This window comes from Cygnus atratus, chromosome 2 (assembly GCF_013377495.2).
Source record: "Cygnus atratus isolate AKBS03 ecotype Queensland, Australia chromosome 2, CAtr_DNAZoo_HiC_assembly, whole genome shotgun sequence".
NCBI classification, from domain to species: domain Eukaryota; kingdom Metazoa; phylum Chordata; class Aves; order Anseriformes; family Anatidae; genus Cygnus; species Cygnus atratus.
In genome coordinates, this window is record NC_066363.1 from 139,031,235 (window position 1) to 139,053,867 (window position 22,633).

The following is a 22,633-nucleotide window of genomic DNA, read 5'->3' on the forward strand; positions in this document are numbered from 1 at the left end:
TGGAAAGACGCCCACTTGCATATCAGTGCTGGGTACCTTCTGTCCTCATGGCTTTCAAATCAGAATGAGGATTTGTCTCAAAACAGGAGAAGGTGGAAGCATTCCTCAGTACATGTAACCCTGTAAGTAATTTTCTAAACTAGCTGAAGATACCCCAGTTTTTCTAGCTCTTAGGCAATGTTCGGCCCTCTCTTTTACTGCTGCCCAGGTTGCAGTATCAGCATTTTTGCTATCTGGAACTTTTTAAATTGTGGTGTGTATCAATTGATGTAAGAATGGTTTATTATGATGGTGTTTTGTAGCCACTTTCAGCTCCTGGACTAAAAATCAATTTCAGATACTGTAGAATTCAACTTTACACACACCTCTGAGCTATATTAGTTGTAACGCTCAGAAGTCAAAGCTCCCAGTGCCAGCCAGATGTGTGCTGCATCTTGCCAGAGCGAGCACTGGGAACCTGTCTGGGGTCCCTCCCTCTACCCCAGCAGACTCCAGTGCCGTGCCTTCACGCCGTGCACGCTCAGCAGCTGAAGCCCTGGTGTGCTTGTTGCTCTGGAACCGCAGTGCAGGCATCTCGTAAAGGAATTTGGCTGCCTGTTGTGTAAAGCCTTTGGCAATGGACTGTGATTTTATACCTCTGCTGCTGCCGTTAGCCACATTTCCTGCTGTTGTGAGCCTGGTCCCAGTGAATGTGAGCTAAACTGATTTACACAAAGCAGTGATCTGGGCTTCTGCTCCTGCCTGCAGCCTGTGCAAGAAATATCATCTGTACCATTAGCAATTGCTTTTCCATTAGGCCTGTGGTTTAATATTGGTCCTCATCGTTTAATTAGATTTTCAGACAGTATTAAATACCTACAAAACTCCTGCGAGTGTTGTGGCTTAAATTGTATTAAGGATAATTTAGGTAGGAGTGATCTGATTTAGAGAATTGTAAAATAATTGGAAAATCATACAAAACAGAGGAGAGGACAATGTCTGTCAAAATACTTTGATATATTTCCACTAGATGATATTCAACAGCAGTTTTTCCAAGCTGCACTTTATCCAGATCAAAATTAGAAGTAGAGATGTTTGTTTTTTATAGAAGGAGAAGGATTTTTAACAGGTTAAAAACCGCAAACCACTTGTTTTTTCTCCCATTTGAAGTTATTCTGTTAAGCAGGTGTCTGAGTTTTGGGAATAATTCTGTTTTTCTTTCATTTTAGGTTTACTATAATACAGATGATGAGAGAGAAGGGTAAGACATTTATTGTTTCACATTTTTTTGTGGTTAGCAGTTCGAACTCATAGAAAGCAGGCATAAAGACTTGAAATCAGATAAAACTGGTCCCCTTTCTCTCCTTTCCCTTATGTTCTCCCATCACTAATGGTAGGTGAATAATACGTGGAACTGGTAGCAGGAAGGTTTTATTTTATGGTATCTTTCTTTTCCTTCATGTGAACTGGCTTCTTTTTATACTTATTTCTTTTATTTCTTTTTCAAGTAAAATGGTTTGAAGAGCCATAAGGTTCAACACAGGGTCAGGACAATATACTTGATAATAAAGTGTATTTTATATCAGAGTTTTCAAATCATCTTAAAAAAATGAATTCTTTAGTGAAGCACTGAAATTTGCCTTGTTCCTGGAGGCTGTTTCACAGCAAACGTGTGCATGTGACAAATATAGGAAATGCAGAGAAAATGCCCCAGTACCTTAGGAGATACGGAGACAATGGGAGGTCTTGGGAAGAGGGGAAGGCTGGAAATGGGAGCACCCACTGTCTGGCTTTGGAGGCACTGGAGAATTGCAGAAAGTCCCTAGAATAGTTAAGAGAGGTCACGAAATAAGGGCTTTAGAGTGGTTGGCTGAAGTTCAGCCAATATTAATTGTGATGTGTGAAACCTCTTTACGTTTGTAAGGTGTTTGAATCCCAAGTGACCACCCACAAACTGAGCTCATGTACGCCTGCAAAAGGTGGCCTGTGGTAGGCGGTGGCTGAGCACCAGCAGCTAACATCGACTTCAAAACATGAGACATTTTTTGTTTCTTTTATGAAGCTGATGTTCTTCATAAGGCTCACGGTGGAATTGCACCAACCACGCTGGCCTCAGCTCTCTCCTCCAAGACTAAAAGGAGACACTCGGTTACTCAGGGCCATTGTGTAGAGCTTTGGGCTGGATCTGGCCCCACATGTTAGTCCTTTTGAAACTCGCTGGGTTGTGTGGCCTTGGATTTTAGAAATGTGTTCAGTGTTTTTTGAGGCTGTCTCGTTGACCCAAAAGAGGAGGTGAACCAATGTGTAAATACGGCTTCACCTCCTTTCTTATTTGCTTCTTTCCCCCAACTTCCCTTGCCTAAATATTTAAGCAGTTAAGAGCCTTTGGTGTTTTCCAAATAGTATGCAACATCGGAGTATATTTTCCTGTCACCTGTCCCAGCCAGTCAGTCCAGGCAACTTGAGAGGCTTGGAGAATTCAGATAAGCATCAAAAGCTAAATCTGTGCAGTTTCTGGTCGTTACTTGAGTGGCTAGTGGAGTTTTTGCCAGAGTACAAAGTGAGTCATAAGTGCTGCTGTTGTCCTTTCTCTGTTGGGAGCACATTTTTTACCGTGACGTGGCCCCTGTTGTGTGTTTTCTAGTAGCAGTGTGCTGGTCAAGAGGATGTTCCGGCCCGTGGAGGAGGAGTTTGGTCCATCCCCTCTGAAACAAATGAAAGAAGAAGGCCTGAAAAGAGGTAACAGTTCTAGTAGCTGGTTACTACTAATGCTCTGTGACTTCTGCCCTCAAGCAGAGAAGAACTTGTTTGGCTCAGACCAAGTCAGTTGTTTGATGCTGGTGCAAATATGGGGCAGGTGGGAGAAGATACCATCACACCTGCCGGTATACAAGGAGGCATTTTAGCAAATGCTAGTAATAATAATAAAAGCAGAAAATAAAAATGAAGAAGAACTGGGTACTGTCTCAAGAAGGGATTAGGACACAAGTGTGTATGAAATGCAAAAAAGCTAGAAAGTTTCTTGGTCCTTGGCCAAGCTGCATAGTTCATAAATGTTCTAGTAGCGAAGCTGTGGTTGTTTATTTTTAACTTTTGCTCCTCTTTTCTGTTCTGGCTGGGATCACAAACAAATATGCAAGATGCACGGGGTCAAATACAGAGACATTACACAGGCAAGCTCATGCTTGTACTCACTGCAGAGTGAGATTAGCCTGAATAAAACCTCAGAACTTACCTACCCAATTAGAAAATTAACGCATGGAGAGACATCCTCCAGCTGACCCAGCTGAATTGTTTATGTCCTTTAATTGTTTTTTTACTGCCTTTAGAGAGTACTGCCACAGTCGCATTTCATATGCGCTGAAACAGAAGTCCAGCTCCTATTTTCCAGTTCAGTGCAGGTTAACTTGAGTAACATTCAAGCAGTGGTTTAGGCAGAGCTGTCAAATTTGCATGAAGGTAAGGATGAGCATATGGTGGTTTTGTCCACAAAATATGCTTTGTGTACAGACACAATGCAGAGCTACATATGTGATAACGCACCACACTGCCACAGTTGGGCACTCTGGAGAATATTTGCTGTTCCTCCAGTCTCCTGAGTTCTGTCCTGTAAGCTTATTGGAGAAACCAGGGGTGGGACCAAGCCATGGGACTCAAACTCACACATGTTTTGAGGCTCACCCATTAGTTTGTGAGACAACAAGGCAACAATGTGTAGAAGTGAGCTCAGCTGTTCTTATCTATGCCACTATGTCAGACTCATTTGGGCTTGTTCGGAACACTTTCCATAAACCTGAATTTTCTCTGTGGGTGAGGATGGTGTGCTTGAACCAGGGGAAGCATACAAGACTACGGGATGGAGATTGGTATCTCTGTAGAATAAATGTAAACGTATTCTTCCTTTAATTAAGTCTTCAGTTAGTAATGTTGAGGTCAGCACTGACCACAGGATCGTATCTGTTTGACTCAAGGCCTTGACCAAATTCACATTATCAATCCATCACGCAGAAGTGGATAGCCACAGGGGCTACATAAAGATCTGTCTTTTGCTGCAGTTTCACCTGGGTTTCCCAGCTGGAAGCCTGGAGAGTTTCCCACAGGGAGATACTGATTTGCTTTGATTATTCCTGTCCTTTACTGTGGTTAGTTGTTTTAATATCATCCAGGAATTTCAACCATTTTGAGGGGAAGGTTTGAAAGAAAAAAATGTTTTTCAACTGGTGACAAAACTATGTTAAATAATTAAATCCAGGAGAGGCGCGGAGTCGGAGAAACTGGAGGATGCTCTCTTCCTGCTCAGTGTTTCTCGCAACTTGGGCTGTGTTGGCTGGAGGCCAAGCCTCTTCCAGCGTAGCCTTTGCTCTGGTGAACTTCCTGCCATCAGGAACCGTACATCTGGGATTGTGCTGATGGAGCACAGCTCCATTTGAACCTACCCACTTGACAAGCCTGTCTTTGCCACAGGAGTCACTGGGTATTAAAATCTTCTGCTGTTTTTCCCAGGCTTATCTGTACTAGATTTCTTTCTCCCAGATTTATTTGGTACATCAGAATCAATAACGTGAGAGCAGGTATAGATGGGGCTGTAATATTTGGGAAAGAGCAGGTTTTATATGAGGAAATACGCATATAAGGCAACGTAATCCCAAGGTGGCTCATTATCAGAGCAATGCAGGTAGGTAGCACCCAGTGAGGGGTCCAAGCCCAGCCAAAGAGCTGAAGTGACAGCGTGTAGTTTCACCTCTGCCTGCTGGAGCTAATTGTAATGCTCTCCAGTGGAAACAGAAGTATTGCGGGAAGAATAATCTCCCTTCACGAGAGTAGGGATCTGAAAGGGTTTGCAAATCACCAGTCAAACGAGGTTCATATTCTCACACAGGTAGCTGCATCTTTCTGAATTTCTTTCATCTCCTTGGCCTCTAAGGGAGGTACAAGTGCCGAACACAGAAATGTGAAGTATGTTAATCTGCACCAGCTGTGCTGCGTGGCTAGTAACTCGGCTGGGCTCGTGGCCATTTTCTGTGTTCTCACTAACATTTTTCAAGTCACTTCACCTCTCAGACTTCAGTGGGAGTTTTCCATGAATTATAAATCCAGCAACCCTGTTACAGATCAGGGAGATTTCCAGTCCTGTAGTTCTCAGCCTGAAGAAAATAATGTTTTGCTCTAGCTTTTGTCTCTTCGGAGAGTTAGGTTAAACTGTTCTCAAGAATTTTGGATTCATAAGAACTAGAGTTTTGTGAACCATCCCCGTGGAGCACAGAATTCACCCTGTGGCTCTGTTAGCTGAAGAATTTGTGCCTGGGCCATCAGTGAAAAGTCCAAATGTAGAAAAGGAAAGCTTGGTCACAGCTACCAGCTCTGCTTCCCTTGGGCTTGAGGTTCGGTGGCAGCACTGCTGAGCCAGGTCGAGCCCTCACTGCACACCTTCTCCCTGCTCTTGTGCCAGCACAAAGGTCTGTGGGCTGCCTTAGCACCTGGAGCATGGACCTGGTTAGTCTGAAGAACTCAGAAAACAAGGGTTATTTTTTCACTTGCATCTGCTCTTCGAGATAGTTTGCCTGCGGGAGGATTCACACCAGGCCAGAATAACAGAGCACAAGGGCAGGGATGGGACAGGGACTTCTGAAGGCGTCGCTGTCACCAGGAGGCATTTCTGGAGAAGCGCCCTAGTGAATCAAAGCTGGGATTTTCACACCTGTCACGGGGAAAGAAAAAAACAGCAACCCTTATATGCTTACTAATCCTGGCTCTCTGTGCGTGTACCAGTGATTCAAGTTGCCCGTTATCCTTGTAATGGATCCTTCATTCAACATAACATTGCCTGACATGCCAAACACAACAGAGAGATTTAAAGCTCCGCACTCGGATTGTGTAACGTCCCCAGCTTTAACCTCGGACTGAGGGACTTCTCCTTTCAGATACGTTTGTAATTATTAAGGCTGGCAGATGGCTCCAGTGTTTGGAAAGCTGGGAGTTACAGGACAGCCTTCTAGCTGCAAGAAAAGAATTATTGAATTAATAAAAATGTCAGTACAGGTAAAATTAGCACCTTGAGTGAGTGCTTGCTGATGCAAGGAAGCATATCAAAACCAATCAAGTTTTAACTACTGCTGTGGGTTTTTTGTTCCTGTATATTCTGACTGTTATCTCAGCTTTTAAGTCTGTTGTTAACTTAAGAAGGACGCTTCCAGGCAGTTTCCAAAGATTTGCCAAAATGTAGGAAACAGGATGTCACCACAGGCATGCAGAGCCAATTTTGTGGTCAATACTTCTAAATTAAAGACCCAAAAACCCCACCGTTGTCCCCAATGCCTGGTTTTGTAGACCAAGACAGGAGACTGATCTGGCCAGCCAAGTTTTAAACCTTTTTTCAGTCATTTGAAAACACGGGCAAAGAAGCTACAATTCAGTGCAGTGGGCCTGCTGCAGTCTTAAACTGAGAATTAGCTTCCAAACAATTGCTTCTTTATGAAAAATTCCATCCACAAGTCATCTACTGTGAAATTAAATCACCCAATGAAGATCTCCTTTGGACTCTAAGGACGATCAGTTTCAAACTTACTTTTTTTCCATCGTGGCATCAAATGATGCCACGTCAAAAATGATCACGATCAAATGATACCAGTGCAGTTTGTCACACAGACATACCTAACAGTGCACGTGTACCTAACATACAGTACTGCTAGTTGAAAAGGCAGTTTATTCAGGAAAAATCAATTTCACAGCAGCTTATTTAACCTGCTACTTTACCTGAGTAATGTGAAATTACACCTAAACCACTTCTCCAGTATTCATGTTTATTCACTTTGAGTGTGTCTGCTTTGCTTTTGCCGTGTAATCAGTAAGTCTCTGTCAGAGATTACCATTTCTTATCCTTTTCGTTGCCTTTTGTGTCAGAGGCTTAGCTACAAGTAACCCTTTTTGTACCTTCCTGCTTTGCTCTTGCCATGTAATTTTGCCTTTTCTGAATGTCTTTCCCAGTCTTTGGGATGAAGTCTGGAGAGGTGCAAGCCAAGACCCAGGTATAGAACCCCAGCTATATATATATATTTTTTTTTTCATGGAGCTTCTCTTATTTAAGTAAATGGAGGTTTAAATTCCTTAAGATATAGATTTCTCACATTAAATTAAATAGACTGGATTTTCTTTGTGTACTTTCAAAGCAACCACGGTGTGTCTTCCATCACTGCTGATATGAGATTTTTTTTGAAAGTGAAAACCAGCTTCAGCGCTCCATTTTATCTGTCATGGATTAATATTTGTTTTTCTACTCAGCATGGGGTGTTTCATCTGTTCGATTGACTGGACCTGCTCCAAGCTTGACTTTTTTTCTGTTTCAGTGCTTTTGTATGTGAGGAAGGAGACGGATGAGGTGTTTGATGCTTTGATGCTGAAATCACCCACAGTAAAGGGGCTAATGGAAGCGGTAAGTATCCAATGTCCTCACGTTGTTTATCTTCTTTGGTAAGAAAATCTTGAGACTTGAAACGTATTGCTGAGATATAAAACAGAGACGAAGTTACTCTCAAATATATTTAAAGTATTTCATAAGGGTTTTCTGGAGCACACCTCTGAAATGTTGGCGTGTTCTGAACTGAGTGCTGTCAGCAGGTTGCTGAGATAAAATAGACTTGCAGAGCTGACTTACTGGAGACCTGACCCTTGAGGAATGGCAGTAATTAACCAGTGCCAAGGAAGCAGCGAGATAAAGGACCCACTTTCTGAAACACTTCTTTCTGAACCGATGGTTCAGAGCCTGTTGAATCTCTTCCTGCAATGCTCATTGGTGTGTTCACAGCCAGCTTTTAAACATGAGGCCCAAGGATGCAGAGTTTCCATGTGAATTTCATACGGCTTTTGTGCAATTGCTTTCTCAGCATACGTGGGGCAGTTCACGAGGCAATGCAGGCAGCTCATTCATACCTCCTGTCTCAAATGCTTTCTCCAGCCCTCACTCCAGAGTGACCTACTCAGGCCTGCCTCTTTGCTCCTTCTTTGACTTGAGTTTTCACTTGTTACCTGTTATCTGTAACTGTAAGCAGATATTTTCACATTTAATCCTATTCGTATGAGCTGATGGCTAGTAGATATGTGAAATTTAGTGAGTGAAGAGTGAAGAAGCGAACGTGTGTCTCATTACTTAGGTGGAGGGGACTAGCGTGAGCCTGAGCTGTAGGACACTGAGCTGATTTCCAGCCTTGGCCACATGTAGGAGAGGAGATGGGAAAGGATCAAAGCGTCTCCAGAGAGCTCATCTGAGTGCTAGAAGTATATGTAGCCATGCTCTCATAAAGTTATCAATGGCTTGTTGTATGTATCAAACACTTAGATTGCAGCAGAGCTATTTGGCCAGAAGCAGAAAGTAAAGTTAGCTGTGACTGCAGGCCAGTTGTTAGGCAGAACACTTATGTACAATAAAAGCTAGGCTTCACTTGAAGAGGCTGCAATCTGATTCATGATAAACATAATTTTATCTTGGCTTTGTGTGGAGTTAAAAGTCAGTTATAATTCTTCCATAACCCTTCAAGCTAACATTAATATTCTATTTTCAGTGTTCAGTGCCTCTCCATGCCTGTTCTCCAGCTACTGCGTAACATAAAAATAAAGCTGGTCCAGAAGTTTTCTGCATAACTCCTTCAGCACAGGTTTCTACATACCTCTCTCAGCACAGCTGCTGACTCAGTGGCTTGTTTTCAGCATCAGAGAAATCTGATCTGTTGTAAAACGTCCCAGATCGCTGAAAGGAACACATTCAGAAAATTTTAATTCTCTTTGGTAGGATATAATGGAGAAGTGAATGCCAAAAAGCTGTCAAACTGCATAATTTTAAATACTCTCTCTACAGTCTTTACAGCAAATAATATAATTTGGAAATTGCACACATCCTAAATGCTCAGTTCTAAGCTCAGTACAAAGATCATAGAAACCAAGGCTCTGAATTTTATAGATCCCCAGTTCTGAAAGGCAACACCAATGATCCTGAATCATACCCTCCTTCTCTATTTGCATATTAAACACATTTTTTGTTTGTTTGTTTATCACTTTTCCTGGTCTATATCTTTCTCCTAGTTTTCCATGGTTAATGACACTGTTTTCTCAGATACTATGTTTATTTTATTGTCTCATATACCCACTTTCCATAAGAACAATCAGATTCCGTCTGTGATTTCTTTCTTCTGCTATATCTCTGGAGGCCCAGGTTGCAGAGGTTTGTTAGAGTTCAAAAAGTGATGCAAATGTGTGTGCTTTTTTTTTTTTTAAAAGATATTTGCATCCTGCAGTAGTTCATTTCGATCAAGTAAAAACTGTGCCCATCACAAAACATCACACATAAGTGGTGACTGACCAGCTCCAAATCCTGCTCTCAGACTTACCTGAAGTGAGGTTAACTCTGTGCATCTCAGAAGGTGCCACAGTCTTACACTGTGCAGAATCAAATATTTATTGAAACTGTGATCTAATCTGGGAAACTCAAGCATCTCCCAATGTCTTTCTGTAATTAAAAACTTGAGTTCAACAGAACTTACTTAGACCAGTTTGTTAAGTTTATACATGTCTATGTGTCCTTCCAACCAAGGCAGGGCAATATACCAGACCACTCCATAGAAGTAAGTTGGCAGAGATGTTTTTATACATGCTTCGACCAGCCCTTTCTGTCTTCCTGACTCCAGCAGGGAAAGCGTTTCTGGTGGCTTGTGCAATCAGATGTGTGCTACAGACAGGCTTGTCATGCCAGGGGGGAGCAGTGCCACTCTGAAGGCTGTCTCATGGGCTCAGGCATCCTAAGGGAAGAAGAGAATTCTCTACTCAGGGAATTGGAAAATGGATATGACAAAAGGAAAATACTTTAAATAAAGATATCTTTCATTACTGTATTATATCATGCTTGGGATCAGGTGAGAAATCCTGTTTTATATGGAGGCTGGCCAGCAGCGTTTTTCCCCGAGTTGGCATCAAAGCTGTTTCAGAGGAGGGTGTTAAGTGAGATGCCCTAGCAGATGCCAGCTGTCTGCTTTCTCAGATTCTGCAGCAGGACTTAGCACATTTGCACTGGAGACTCGTTTTCTGAGCCTGTGAGTAGGAGGCTCGCCCATACCCCCACTTGGAGCCTTGCTTCCACAGCTCGCCATTTAGTATAATTGGTTGAATCCTTAGGGGTTCCTGAGAAATGTGCTTATTCAGTCAGCTGGAAGTCTTTCCCAAACCTCACTAATCCCTACATGTTATATAAACCCCACACCTGTCATAGGCAGTGTGACAAGCAGGACTTTCTCAGCTCTACCTCCCATAGCTTGTGTAGGAAGTGGTGTCCCAGAGTCCCAAACCACTTTGAGCAACATTTGCTATGTGTGAGTGTTAGGTATCCCAAATATCTTAGGAAAGTTTTATGCTGGAATGTGCAGAACGCTGTATATTAGCTGCTGTTAAACCTCCTTGGCACAGGACTGTTTCTCCGTGCTTGTTTATTTGTGTGGAGTCAGCGAAAAGTGTCTTCAGCACTCATCTTTACAGGATCACTAGGCTTCAGAGGTAACACCCCAGAGAAGGAGCTCCAGCATTTCCTCATGTTCACACAGTAGTTGTGATGTTTTCAGCAGTTTCAGGTTGCAGTTTTCCTGATACTATTACAAAGGATTTTCTTCAACAGCATGATGGAGCCATTTTTATTACTGCTTTACATGAAAGCTTAAAATTAGGTGTACAACAAAGCCACAGATACAAAAATCCAGTACCAGTTTGCATACCTGATATCGTTCTACTCAGACTTTGGTAAGCAAAGCTAGAAGGTAAGAAAGAAGAGGAAAACATGGCAGTTTCTGCGGAAACTTCTCTAAGACGGAAAAGATTTGCTGAATACTCTAGCACCTGCCTGCCCCAGAGGAGTCACTGGCCTCAGGTTGGGCAGCTGCCCTCTGTGGGCAGCACAGGATGAGGCACTGAAGGAAAGGAGACTTGGGGACGTGGTAGCATCTAGGAGAGAAGTGCAGGCTGAGGGGCAAGGTGTGGGTACCCACACGGTGCTTCTGGCCAGAGGTAGGTGGTTTCTTCTAATGGGGATCCTTCCCATAGATCCACCCTTGGATTTCGGTGCATAGACTGTGTTAGTTGTTCATGAAGGCTGGGGGGCAGCCGGTCCCATCTGTGCAAAAGAATAGCTGGAATAATTTAGGGTGTCCTACACCTACAAGGCAAATCCTGGGGTCCAGTCACCCTTGTTCTGCCTTGTTTGGAGCAAAACCTTGAACTCTGGAGTATGTCATTGGAACTTCCTTGTAGGATGCACTTCCACCCCGTGCATAGAGCTCCTCAGCTCTCTGGATGGAAGCCATGCTTGAGGTTCAACCTGTGGCTATTTGAATCTGTCCTTGGTGCTGAGTTTTATCCATCACTTGCTTTTCATTTTCTGTTTCATCATGACTGCTTTAATTTACTTTTCAAAAATATGACTTTTTCTCAACAGAAGTCTGAGCACTTTGAGCACAAACACAAAGAAAGGATTTTACAGTGACTGATGTTTGGCAGTCTTTAAGGATTTTTAATTGTGTATTTCATTTCTCTAATGCAGAAGATAAGAGTCAGCTATTTAGCTGCAACCTCATTTCACTTGGGAAGAGCGGGAAGTTTACTTTGTTTAGCAGTAGATTACCACAGCACATCAATCACTGACAAAAAGAAATAATCTTTCTTTCCATAATTATTTTGCTTCTTGGGAAAATCCTCTTCTAAAGTATGAGTGGTGAGACCCGTTCCTTCAAAGAAGAGTCATAATTTGGAAAAGAAACTTGTCTCAGACTGAGGGCTAAGGGGCATGAGCTCCATGAACACACCACGGGTTTATTGCAGAATGGACATACAAATAAGTCAATACCAAATACCAAAGAAGTCAATACCAAAGCATTCCAGTGAAGTGCTTGTTGGTGCTGGTAGTTTGTCAGCTAAGTTCTCCCTTCAAACGTTTTCCTCTATTTTCTGCTTTATCATTTGAGTGGATGTCAAGGGATTGATTTTAGAAGTCCTTTACCTTGTTAACAGACTTGTCTGAGGCATCTCGTCTTGTTATCTATATATTCAGACGTGAGCCAAGTATTGTCTTCATTTTACTACCCCGGTGACTAAGCTGATCTCCCCACGAATACAGAAGCTTCCTAATCCTGTGTGTAGCATGGCTGTAGCCCTCTCATAGGAAAAGGTAACTTGAAGATACTTTTCAGACAAAAGAAGTACCATGAAGGATCCTGTTAGTTTAGCAGATGAAGGATCTTGTTAGCTTAACAGATATTGAAATGCCATTGAGAAATAGAATTGTGCAGTTTTTCTGTTGAACCATCAATCCATCAGGTCCTGTTGTGTTGGTACTCATCTGTCTTCTACCTGGGGTAAGGATCCTTTGCTTTCATGAGTCTAAAAAATCAGAACAAGAAGAGGCAGAAAGGATGCTGATCAGATTGAAATTCCTGGGTAGAATCCAAACCTGGGAAGAGTGTTGACTCCTCAAGTGGAGCAGTAGGAGATGCTGAAGCAGTTTTGATGACTCACACCTATGGAAATTACAGTCTCCAAGTTTCTGGATGGAAAGGTAGTATTTTTTTAATCAAGATTTTTAGGATTATTCCTCTCCAAATCGTCCTTAAATTAAGCTATAGTGTGGTTGTGAGAGACCTTTCCGTATAGCTATCCTGTTGAAGTTTGCAGAGATAGTGTTTTAATGCCTTATGTAAAGAGAGAGGTGATGACATCCTATTCCTCATTAGTCTTTAATGATATTTCTTTTGTTCTGATTTCAGATCTCTGAGAAATACGGGCTGCCAGTTGAAAAGATTGCAAAACTTTATAAGAAGAGCAAAAAGGGGTAAGTAAACTAACACTAACTAGGAACTGTGGCAGGATTCTTTAGAAGTATTCAGGGATCCCAGCCATGCATGGGGTATCATTATGCTGGACAGTATGAACACTTTTAGGATACATGCCTACAACCCTAAAATCTTACTGTTTATGGAGACAGCAAGGGGTGTCAGTGGAGGAAACATCCAGCCTGTGTCTGACCAGAATTCATAGGCTTACCATGAAGGAGCAGAATTTATGTTTGGAAAATGTAGTTGAATACATGTTGGATCTGTTTTGTAGGCAATACACTTAATAACATTGTGGGGAGTAGTGTGGGAGAGGCACAACCTTTGCTGTGATTGCAGCGTGGAATTTCTTTGCAGCACTGGGACGAAGTGAGGCACTGCCCCAGTCTGACAGGCAGGCAAGCACAAGGGAGAGCTGCGCTTGCTGCAGGGGTTTCAGATGAGTAAATTTAGTCATGAGCATCACAGCTATGGTTTTAGAATAGCTAGGCTGCTGCTCCTTATCATAAATCTGAATCTCTCCATTTTAACTTTCTTACGTCTCGTACCTCGTAACTACTTCCACAAGTAGCAGCCTCTAATCCAAAGGCTATAAGGGGCTGTGGGGCGGGTCTCAGAGCTGATTCTCCCTCTTGTCCCTGTACTGGCATGTTCTGGAGGCTCTTCCTGCATCACTGTGAGGTTAGCGAAGCGTGTGCATGGGGTGGAGGGCATGGCTTTCCCTTTTGCTCTTCTGGTGTGTAAAAATACTGATTTTTGCCTTTGTCACCAGTATCCTGGTAAACATGGATGACAACATTATTGAGCACTACTCCAATGAGGACACGTTCATCCTGCACATGGAGAGCATGGTTGAAGGCTTCAAGATCACGCTGACTGAGATCTAGCCTCAGGCAGAGCCCTTTTGTAAGGAACCACAGCATTTCATTCTCCTTGGAAAGCAGAAGATTCCCCAGGAACTTGACAGACATTGATCAGAGAAACTGTTACAAGACTGGTTTGCAAACATTGTCCATTCTGCACACCCACTGCATATAGACTTGGGTTTGTCAAGCACAAGGCCACTCGTTAACCTGGTCCCTTATTTATTGTTCCCCATTCTCCAGTGCACAAGCAGTTACCAGCCCCCAGATTTGTAACCAGGTGATCCACTGCAAATGTGAAATGCAGCATTTTAATCCACGCTTTAATGTGGATAAACTCATTCTAAAACACGTTAAGGAACCATGCTGGTCCAGTTTCAGAAAACTGGGATAAATCACTTTAACAGAGTTCACTCCACCATTGCTAAAAAAAAAGGTTAAGTGCTAAAGATGGGGAAAGTGGCTGACAAGAGTTCACTTGCTCAGACTGATCCATATCTCTCTCTAGTGTATAGTCTTGCCAAATACCTCTGGTAGTTCTCAGCACGTAGCAATGAGGACTTGTAAGTAAGGCATTCAGCTACAAATGTCACTTGTAAGTAAATGGTAAAGAAACCATTTTAACCTTGTATATAATGTTTATAATATGCAATAATATATTTTAACTACCGTATGTGGGCATTTACTGCCACTCTGTTTTTGTATGTATCGGGTTTAGGGTTTAACAGAATCTTTCCTAGAAGATTAGATTTCTGCGATCTGTTAAGGAGTGTGTGCTGAGAAGTTGATGACTGTGTCTGCATTCAAGCACTCCACCCCTGCCCACCCAGTTTTATACTGAAATATTGGAGCAAACGGCGCTGCAGTGTTTGGAGTGCTCTGTCACAGTGGGGCCCAATTTAGGTGCCCAGGTTGTAGGTAACTGAGGGCCCCATCCAGCTGCCACAAAATCCTAGAGGTACCCATGTGTCTGCTGCCTGGTGTGCCTAGAGGTACAGAAGGGACTTCTGCTTGTTCTGCTGGTGAAGTGGGGGCTCTCAGAATGGGCCCATCTCAAACCTGTGGAGGGAAAGGTGCTTTCCCCAACAGCCTGCTCCTTAAAGCATTCCTCTAGACTGTCAGAAACAGGACTTCAAAATCTTCTTAAAGGAACTTGCTCTTGTATCTCCATTGAATAATTCTGTTTTGATTCCTAGGACAGCTGGATGAGGTAGAAACCTGGGCTTTTTATGGAAACTGGAACAATTTTGGTGGTGGAGACCGAGAGTGGCCCACAGCTGAGGTGTGGAGATAGATCTCTCTCATAAAGGCTGGATCTGAGCCCAGGCTGAGCTACAAGGTCATGCCATCAAATTCCACCTCTGCCTCAGGAATTGTGTGAGAGAGAAAGGCTGCAGGCTGATCATATCAGAAAAGGGATCCAAGGCTTGAATGTCCCCAGTGCATCCAAACCTGGCACCTGTCTCTCTCCTTTCCAGCTCCTTTGACTGTCTCAGAGAGCTCCTCACACAGCATACAGTCCTGGGGGTTTCAGTTGCAAGCATTTCTTTCCCCATGCACTGTACAAGGATCCCATGAGACCGACAGAAATGTGGGGCCTTTCCTATATGTAGTCTTTGTTTCCTTACTTTTTTCCTTTTAAAGTCTGTTTTTCATTTAGTCGCAGTTTTTTTTTTTTCATTGGCTGGTTAATGATGTAAAGAAACACTGCCTAGTTTAGCAGAGCTCATTCTCTGGTGGTTTGAGTTGTGTGGAGCTATTTACATCCAAGCAGAGGAGTTGGAATAGCTGACCAGTCTCTTTTGGTCACATTTTTGCATGAATTGTCCTGCAAGCTCTAGCACAGTTTCCTAACTTCATTAGCAATAGCATCCCATTAAAATCCATTCTTCAAATGGAAATGTCTGGTACCTGTAAAAGGTTCTGTGGGACCAGAACCTGTGGAAGCGCCAGGCTGTTAGTGTCAGAGTTAGCATAACCAGAATCCAGGTACGTCTGCAAAGCAAAGCCTGTTCTCTCTGCCTTCCTCTTGCCTTCTCTGTTCATTTGGTTTGTGCTTTTCTTCCTCATTGTGCCAAGCTGTGTAGTAATTCCATTGTCTTTTTACAAATAAATACTCCAGCAAAGATGCTCTCGCTACTTGCTTAAGAGCAGACATCCTGGGAATACAAGGGATTTTAGGGAGATTTGGTTTGTTTCTTCTTGCCTCAGGCTCAGATAAAAACTCTATGCTGACTTAGCCCAGATAGCTTTTTTTCCCAAAGAAAATTAGGACAGTTTTAGCAGGTGGCATTGTGAACTGGGGCCGGCACACAGGGCTTGTGAGCAGTGCTGTTGGTTCTTGTATTGCTCTGTTACCTGGTGGTGTTGGGATCCTAAGGAGTTTAACTCAGATCTCTCAGCTGGTCATGATGTCCCAGCAGAAGCTGCAAGCTAAACATAGGAGTGAGTGTATGTAGGATTTGAGCCCTGGCTCTGCCCCTAATGAAGCTGCCATCCAAAAAGTCTCACTTATAGGCATGCCTGTGGCACCTGGGACTGGGGTGGGTTGTGGTGTGCTGCGTTACGAGAGTTTGGGGTTCACAGAGCAGGGCAGGGCTGTCCTGGCAGCACCAGCACTCAGGTTAGTATTTCATTCTTGTCTTACACAGAGGTGGATCTTTCTTCTTTTGTAAGCTGAGCTAGGACCTGCTGGTTGCTGCAGCATCTTGCACTGAGGAACAGTAAAGGATCAGCAAGAGCTGCAACGTTCCAGGAAATACTGGGGCTTAAGGAGCTGAGCTGCCTTTCCAATGCCATTTTAGGAGCTTTAGGTCAGGCAGGACCAGGGAAGGAAAGTTATTTCCAAGATTAACTGAAAGCTTGTCTAAATATATCTGTAACTGTACAAATTGCTGGTCAGTAGCAAGAGAGCTGATCCTCCTGCCTTTATTTTCATCTTGCAGTCTCACTCAAGGTAGCAGGGCTGAGGAAGAAGAGTAAGACTTACCATGATAGAGTATTTTAAAACAACTGCTAGATGCATCACGAGCACCAAAGACATTACAAAGAGCACATCACCTGGCACCCGCTCGCTTGTAGCTAGAGCATCGCTTGTACAGCTCGCTTGTAGCTACAGCATCGCGAGCTACAGCTCGCTTGTAGCTACATGCTGGAGGAGCACTGAACCCTGGGTGCTGGTCACAGCAAGCTACAAGCTCTTGGGGTGCTGGTCACAGCAAGCTACAAGCTCTTGGGGTTCACCACCTCTGAGGGCTGGTTGGTCAAAGTCAGGATGTCAAGGCGATGGGGAAGGGCAGTATTAGTAATGCAAACTTCTGAAGCAGGGGCCTGCTTTATGCCCTGCTTGATTCAAAGGTCACGAGGAGTACAAAGTTCTTACATATATATTGTTTAAATGTACATGTTGCTTTTGTTTCATGAAAAAGATTGATTAGCACTGTATCTTCTAAATATTATGAGTTAAATGGAAGTAAGATTTGGCTATGGTTCAGCAGGGGACAGAAGTATCTGTGTCCTCCTTTTGTCTCTTTGTGGCTCTGCGACGGTTGTTTTTTTTTTTTTTTCAAAGGAACAAAACTCTCATTTCCTTTCCTTCTTCAAGACAGCAGTCTTGAACCTTAGTTAGTGTAACCTCAAGGGTGGCTTGCTGCTCAGCTCTTTTTCCATATGAAGAGTGAGAGCCATGTCATGTCTGCACGTGTTAGTTTTGAAAGATGCTCACAGAGAGATGCAAAAGGCAGAGCAGTCTTCTAAGCTTTAATTTCTGTTCCTGCCACAGATTTGGCACTATGACTGTCCATTTGATGGTTTATTATGCAAACCCAAACCTCAACCTTTAGTTGCCTTCTACACAGTCAGGTGCTTATATATCCAAAATAAAGTGCATCCTTTCAGTGAAGCTTTGTTGGTGTATGGTGATACCCTCATCAGAATATTTTGGAGGATTTTACCAAATGCTAACTACAAAGAAAATAGCTTCTCTTTTCTTTTTTCCTTTCCTTTCCTTTCCTTTCCTTTCCTTTCCTTTCCTTTCCTTTCCTTTCCTTTCCTTTCCTTTCCTTTCCTTTCCTTTCCTTTCCTTTCCTTTCCTTTCCTTTCCTTTCCTTTCCTTTCCTTTCCTTTCCTTTCCTTTCCTTTCCTTTCCTTTCCTTTCCTTTCCTTTCCTTTCCTTCTCTTTCCTTTCCTTTCCTTCTCTTTCCTTTCCTTCTCTTTCCTTTCCTTCTCTTTCCTTTCCTTTTCCTTCTCTTCTCTTCTCTTCTCTTCTCTTCTCTTCTCTTCTCTTCTCTTCTCTTCTCTTCTCTTCTCTTCTCTTCTCTTCTCTTCTCTTTTCTTTTCCTTTCTTTTCTTTTCTTTTCCCTGTGTGTCTTCTCTCATGAAGTCTTTGGTCAATGGAATTCAGAGATCAAGTATCTTTCTTGTATATTTTCCTCTTTCAGTCTATGGATGGTTTAAATGTAAATTAATTCAACAACTAGTAAAAACTAAACTCTCCAGCTGTCAGAGTTGCTGTATATTGATCGATGTGGAACTGGAAAGGAGTATTTTATGGCTTTTAAATGTAAAGCTTACAAAATGTTTATATGCTCTTCCATTTCCTATGAATTGAGACAAGATACAAACAAGAGTGTTTGTGCCAAAGATTGTGACAAGCCCTCTCTGGCAAAAAAAAAAGAAACTTTATGTATAAATAGTGTGCTTTTATATTAAGAAAATAGCTCATGTAACTTAATAGTGTTGCAACTGGGAGAGGGGTTTGATAAACTGTAAATACAGTTATTTTATTTTTTGTACATTTTTAAGAAGGACAAAAATAAATATTCCTATGTATGAGATAATATTTCTGTTGCTCTGGTGTGTGTTGCTGCAAAATGGGGATTGAGTTCCTTTTTCTGAGCCCAGGAAACTTTCCAAAAAGAAGAAAATGGAAATTCATGCTACCAAGAAAACAAAGACAGTAAGTGAACAAAAATAATCACAAAAACTTTTTTTTTTTTTTGGTAAATGTATATAAAAAAATATATTTACATTTACAGCTTTTACATTTTAGGTAGTGCCTGCTGGTGACAAAAGTGGCCTCTGTATGTGGTGTAAGAGCAGTGGTGTGGCGGTGGTCCAGAGGCTCTCAGGACCCAGAAGTGAGCAGTGTCTGGCAAGGGCAGAAATTTGGGCTGATTTTAGTCCCAGCAGAATATGGAACAGACAGGTTAAAGTTGGTTTTCCATTAGCAATAATGATGTGAGTTTATTAATCATCCTGTCTCTCTCTCCCTTTCTTTACCCCAGATTGTCAATCCATAACAAAAAAGACTTGGCTGAGGTATCCTAACATAGGAAATACAATTCAGTGGCTGTCTGTGATGAATAGGAAGGGGGAAGAAAATTAATCTGTTTTACACTAACATTTCAGTCTCCCATTCCCTAAGCTCACACGTTCCTTTCTCCCTCACCACTTTTCCACCAAATGTTTAATTATCATTGTGAAGCAGTCCAGCCTTAGAGGGAAGAACTGGAAGAATGTTTGGGCAGGAAGATTGTCATGTTTATCTGAGTTATTCAAATGCAAAAACTCTCAAGTGGAGGAGGAAACTAAGGCTGATCTCACATGTTACTGAGCAAGTGGGTGAGAGAGAGAGGATCTCTCTCTCTTGTCTTGATCCACCAGATCTGTCTCTTCAGTCACAGTAACTGGGAGAAGAGCTGAAGTGAGAGGATTTAGGGTAGGTCCTTCCTCCCTGGAAGGCTACAGCAAGTCTAGAAAAAGGAGAGGCTGGGCTTGAGCATGCCTGGTGCCCTCAGGGCACCTCTCCTTTACAGGCTTCTCCATGTCTGCAGGGGTTTTGAGCACCCATAGTTGGCATCAAGGTGCAACCAGAAGATACAGGTACCTGCTTCCTTTAATGGCCGGTCTTTGTGGCCTGTATTCATGCCACCAAGTTGAAGAAACCTTCATCACAAGCCCAGTCCTGCTTAGAAAACTGGACTCTTACAGTCAGGGGAGGGGAACAGAGGACAATTAACTGGAGGCAAAGGAGAACTGCTGCCTTTCTCCTGTTGGAGCACGTAGGCAGGCCAGGCCTCAGCCTGCACATCTCTGACACTGTCATCACCTCAGTAAACAGTGTGAAGCTGGGGCCCAAGCCTGGGTGGGCCTGGCCTGGTGGAGCTCTTTTCCATTGTCAGGCGGCTGGGGAGCACTTCCCCAAGTGTCCTGATCTCCTAATGCATTGCAGTGTCCTGGGAACCCAATGGAAACACAAGCTCAAGGGCACCATGGATGAGATCCTCGCCTCCCCACCTGCTCCCACCAGGCCCTATCAGCCCCAAGCTCTGAAGCATGCCAGGCCGTGCCTCTTGCAGTAAAACACTTTGACCATTTTGTTCCCCACTATTTGATTTTGTCTTTTGACAAACAAGAGCCCAGGAGGTGAGAACACATGAGCAGGGAAAGCAGTGATGGGGCTGCCCTTTGTGCTGTGGGGTGGGGAAGTTCAGAGCTGATACCCTCCTGCCGAGGGCAAGTCTCATGTGGGATGAGCTGCTGTGTGAAAGCCAACCCCTGACATCTCCTCTCTTCCTTGAGGCAGAGAAAATGTCCAGGCAATGGTGGAAGAAGTAAATTCACCTGAAATGGCTTCGCCAGTGGGGAGTTGGAACCAGAGCCAAGGTCTCCCACCCATCCCCAACCCACCAGAGCAAAACGTCCACCTGTATCCAGCTCAAAGAGCCTTTCCACAGCCACCACAGATCTAAAATAAGAGCTTTCCCTGGCTGCTTGGTGTTTTTTGAGCATTTTGAAAAGCATTTGTCATCTGTTTGTTGATCATACAGTAGGGCAGTGAGGAACTCGTCGCTCTGCAGCTTGGAGAGCCTGCCTGACTAAACAAGAGCAAAAGAGTTTTTTTTTTTTTTTTTTTTTTCCAGATGCACCAGGAAGTGCAGAAACCCATCCCCTCCCATGGCTGCTCTGATCCCCAGCACAGCCCCTGCTCCCCACCAGCCCCCTGCAGTCAGTACTTGAGCTCCGTCAGAAATGAAAATGTGTACAGGACCGTATTTTTTAGATATGACACACACCGTGTGGGGCTTTTCACAGTAATCACATTTCCTGGGTGCTGTCTGCGATAGACATTTAATGATGTTTTATCGGAAGTCATTTTACTGAGTGGCTCTCGGAAAGCGAATGCTTTAGAAGCCGAGTGCTTAGAAGTGCTCTGCCTGCGGAGGCTGTGGAGAAGCAAGAAGTGTTTTTAAGTGGATGGGAGCTGCTGCACCTTCAGCCTTTCCAAAGGCCAGCACATTTCTGGTGTAGCTGAATGAGGGTCAGCAGTTTGGCTTGCCAGATCTTTAGGAAAAGCTGACCCTCTCCTAGGGGAGGGCAACCAAACACCCCTCCTGGAGGTTTTGACTGAATCTTTGTGGGACTCAACAGGCATAGCAGGGTTTTTCAGCACATTCCCAAGTTGTCAGCTCTCTGTGAGTTCTCAGCCTCCTAGACAGGGCCAGATTCAGGGCTCATAAGCAGGTAAGCCACAGGGTCTCGGGGCCCTCGTCTTTCCTCCCTGAGATGGTGAGACGGTATTCCTGGGGTGCAACATGTGCCACAAATAGGCTGGGTTTTATGACTCTCAGGAGGAATCAGGCTCTGGTCTCAGTTACCTTCCAACGGGATTTAAACTACTTTTAGCATCCTGGTGCTAATCCCATCTCCAAATTTAACCCAGGTAAAAATTTGAAGAGCTTAAAGGAGATGCCCGGGGCTGCAATAGGAGCAGGAGACAGCCCCCTCCGGAGCCTGCGGTCCTGCCTGCTACAACGTGCCAACGCAGCGCCCATGCACGGCTTAAATCCTTGCTAAGCCCTCGAAATTGGCTTAGCTGGGCACAGCCCGGTGGCTGTCCCCTTACCCCGGCCATGAGCGGGCTGGGGGCTGCGGCTGCGGGCTGCAGAAAGCTCGGGGTGTGAGGAGTAACAGCACATGCTACGAAACTGGCTGCAGCAGGATATTTATTAGTAGGAAAGAACATTTAGGGGATTTCAGTAGGGGAATTCGTGTGAACCTTCGGTATCCACCATACATTGGTTTTCATCAAGATTGTTCAAGGTTACATATTTATATAAGAAAACAAAATAATTCATATTTAGGTGCAATCAGTAATTCCAGTATGAAAAAGCACCATGTCACAAAACAGTTTACAATACAAAATTCTTCAAAATCTAACATTTAAAAACAATATTTGTTCAACAGTAATAACAATACAGTAAAAAAATTCTTATTTCCCTTCAAACAATACTGCTTATATATTTTGGCACTGAAAAAGAAACTATCACAAATGCGCCTTTTTAACCACACAATGCTGTTTTGTGAGTGTCTATATAACAAGGAAAAACATGCTTTTGAAGTCAGTCATTTTGTCAGGTGCAGGCTGAACTGCTTTCTCCTTTAAAAAGAAAAAAAATATTTGTATGAAAAAAAAATTGGTAAGCTGCAGCATGTCTTGCCTTTTGGCCCAGGATGGGAGAAGCATCTCTCTCAGAGTCAGTCCGCTGAGGCAGCCCTGCCTGAAAGGCTGGGTGAAAGCTCCTCTGCCCCCACCATGCCTGACCAGAAATGAAGATCTGAGCCCCCCAAGATGGTCCCATCCCTTAGGGACTGACCCCAAATTCTTACTACATTAAACACCCCAATAGGATTCTGACCCTACACTTGCAGCCCAGGCTAATATTTCCTTCTTGGCTAATGTGTCATTATGTTTCAATTTTAGTTAAATATTTTTCAAGTCACTTGTGCAAAGTGTCTTAAAACATGGGCCCAACGCTTTTGTCCTGTGCAAAGTGTCTTAAAACGTGAACCCAGTACATTTGTCCCAATACAGCCAGAAGTGGCAAATAAACCAGGGGGTCTCACGTCGGCCCGGCTGCAGCCCATGGTGGCAGG

General features: G+C 43.4%; 1 protein-coding gene across 1 annotated transcript in view; it reads left to right on the forward strand.

The window, feature by feature from the left end:
- Positions 1-13,720, forward strand: part of GRHL2 (grainyhead like transcription factor 2) — a 52,720-nt gene extending 39,000 nt beyond the window's left edge. Inside the window, exons 12-16 of the mRNA XM_050708785.1 lie at positions 1,209-1,240; positions 2,624-2,718; positions 7,323-7,408; positions 12,768-12,832; positions 13,606-13,720. Of these exons, the coding sequence (XP_050564742.1) occupies positions 1,209-1,240; positions 2,624-2,718; positions 7,323-7,408; positions 12,768-12,832; positions 13,606-13,720 (393 nt within the window). The remainder of the gene's footprint in view (positions 1-1,208; positions 1,241-2,623; positions 2,719-7,322; positions 7,409-12,767; positions 12,833-13,605) is intronic.
- The last annotated feature ends 8,913 nt before the right edge of the window (positions 13,721-22,633 follow it).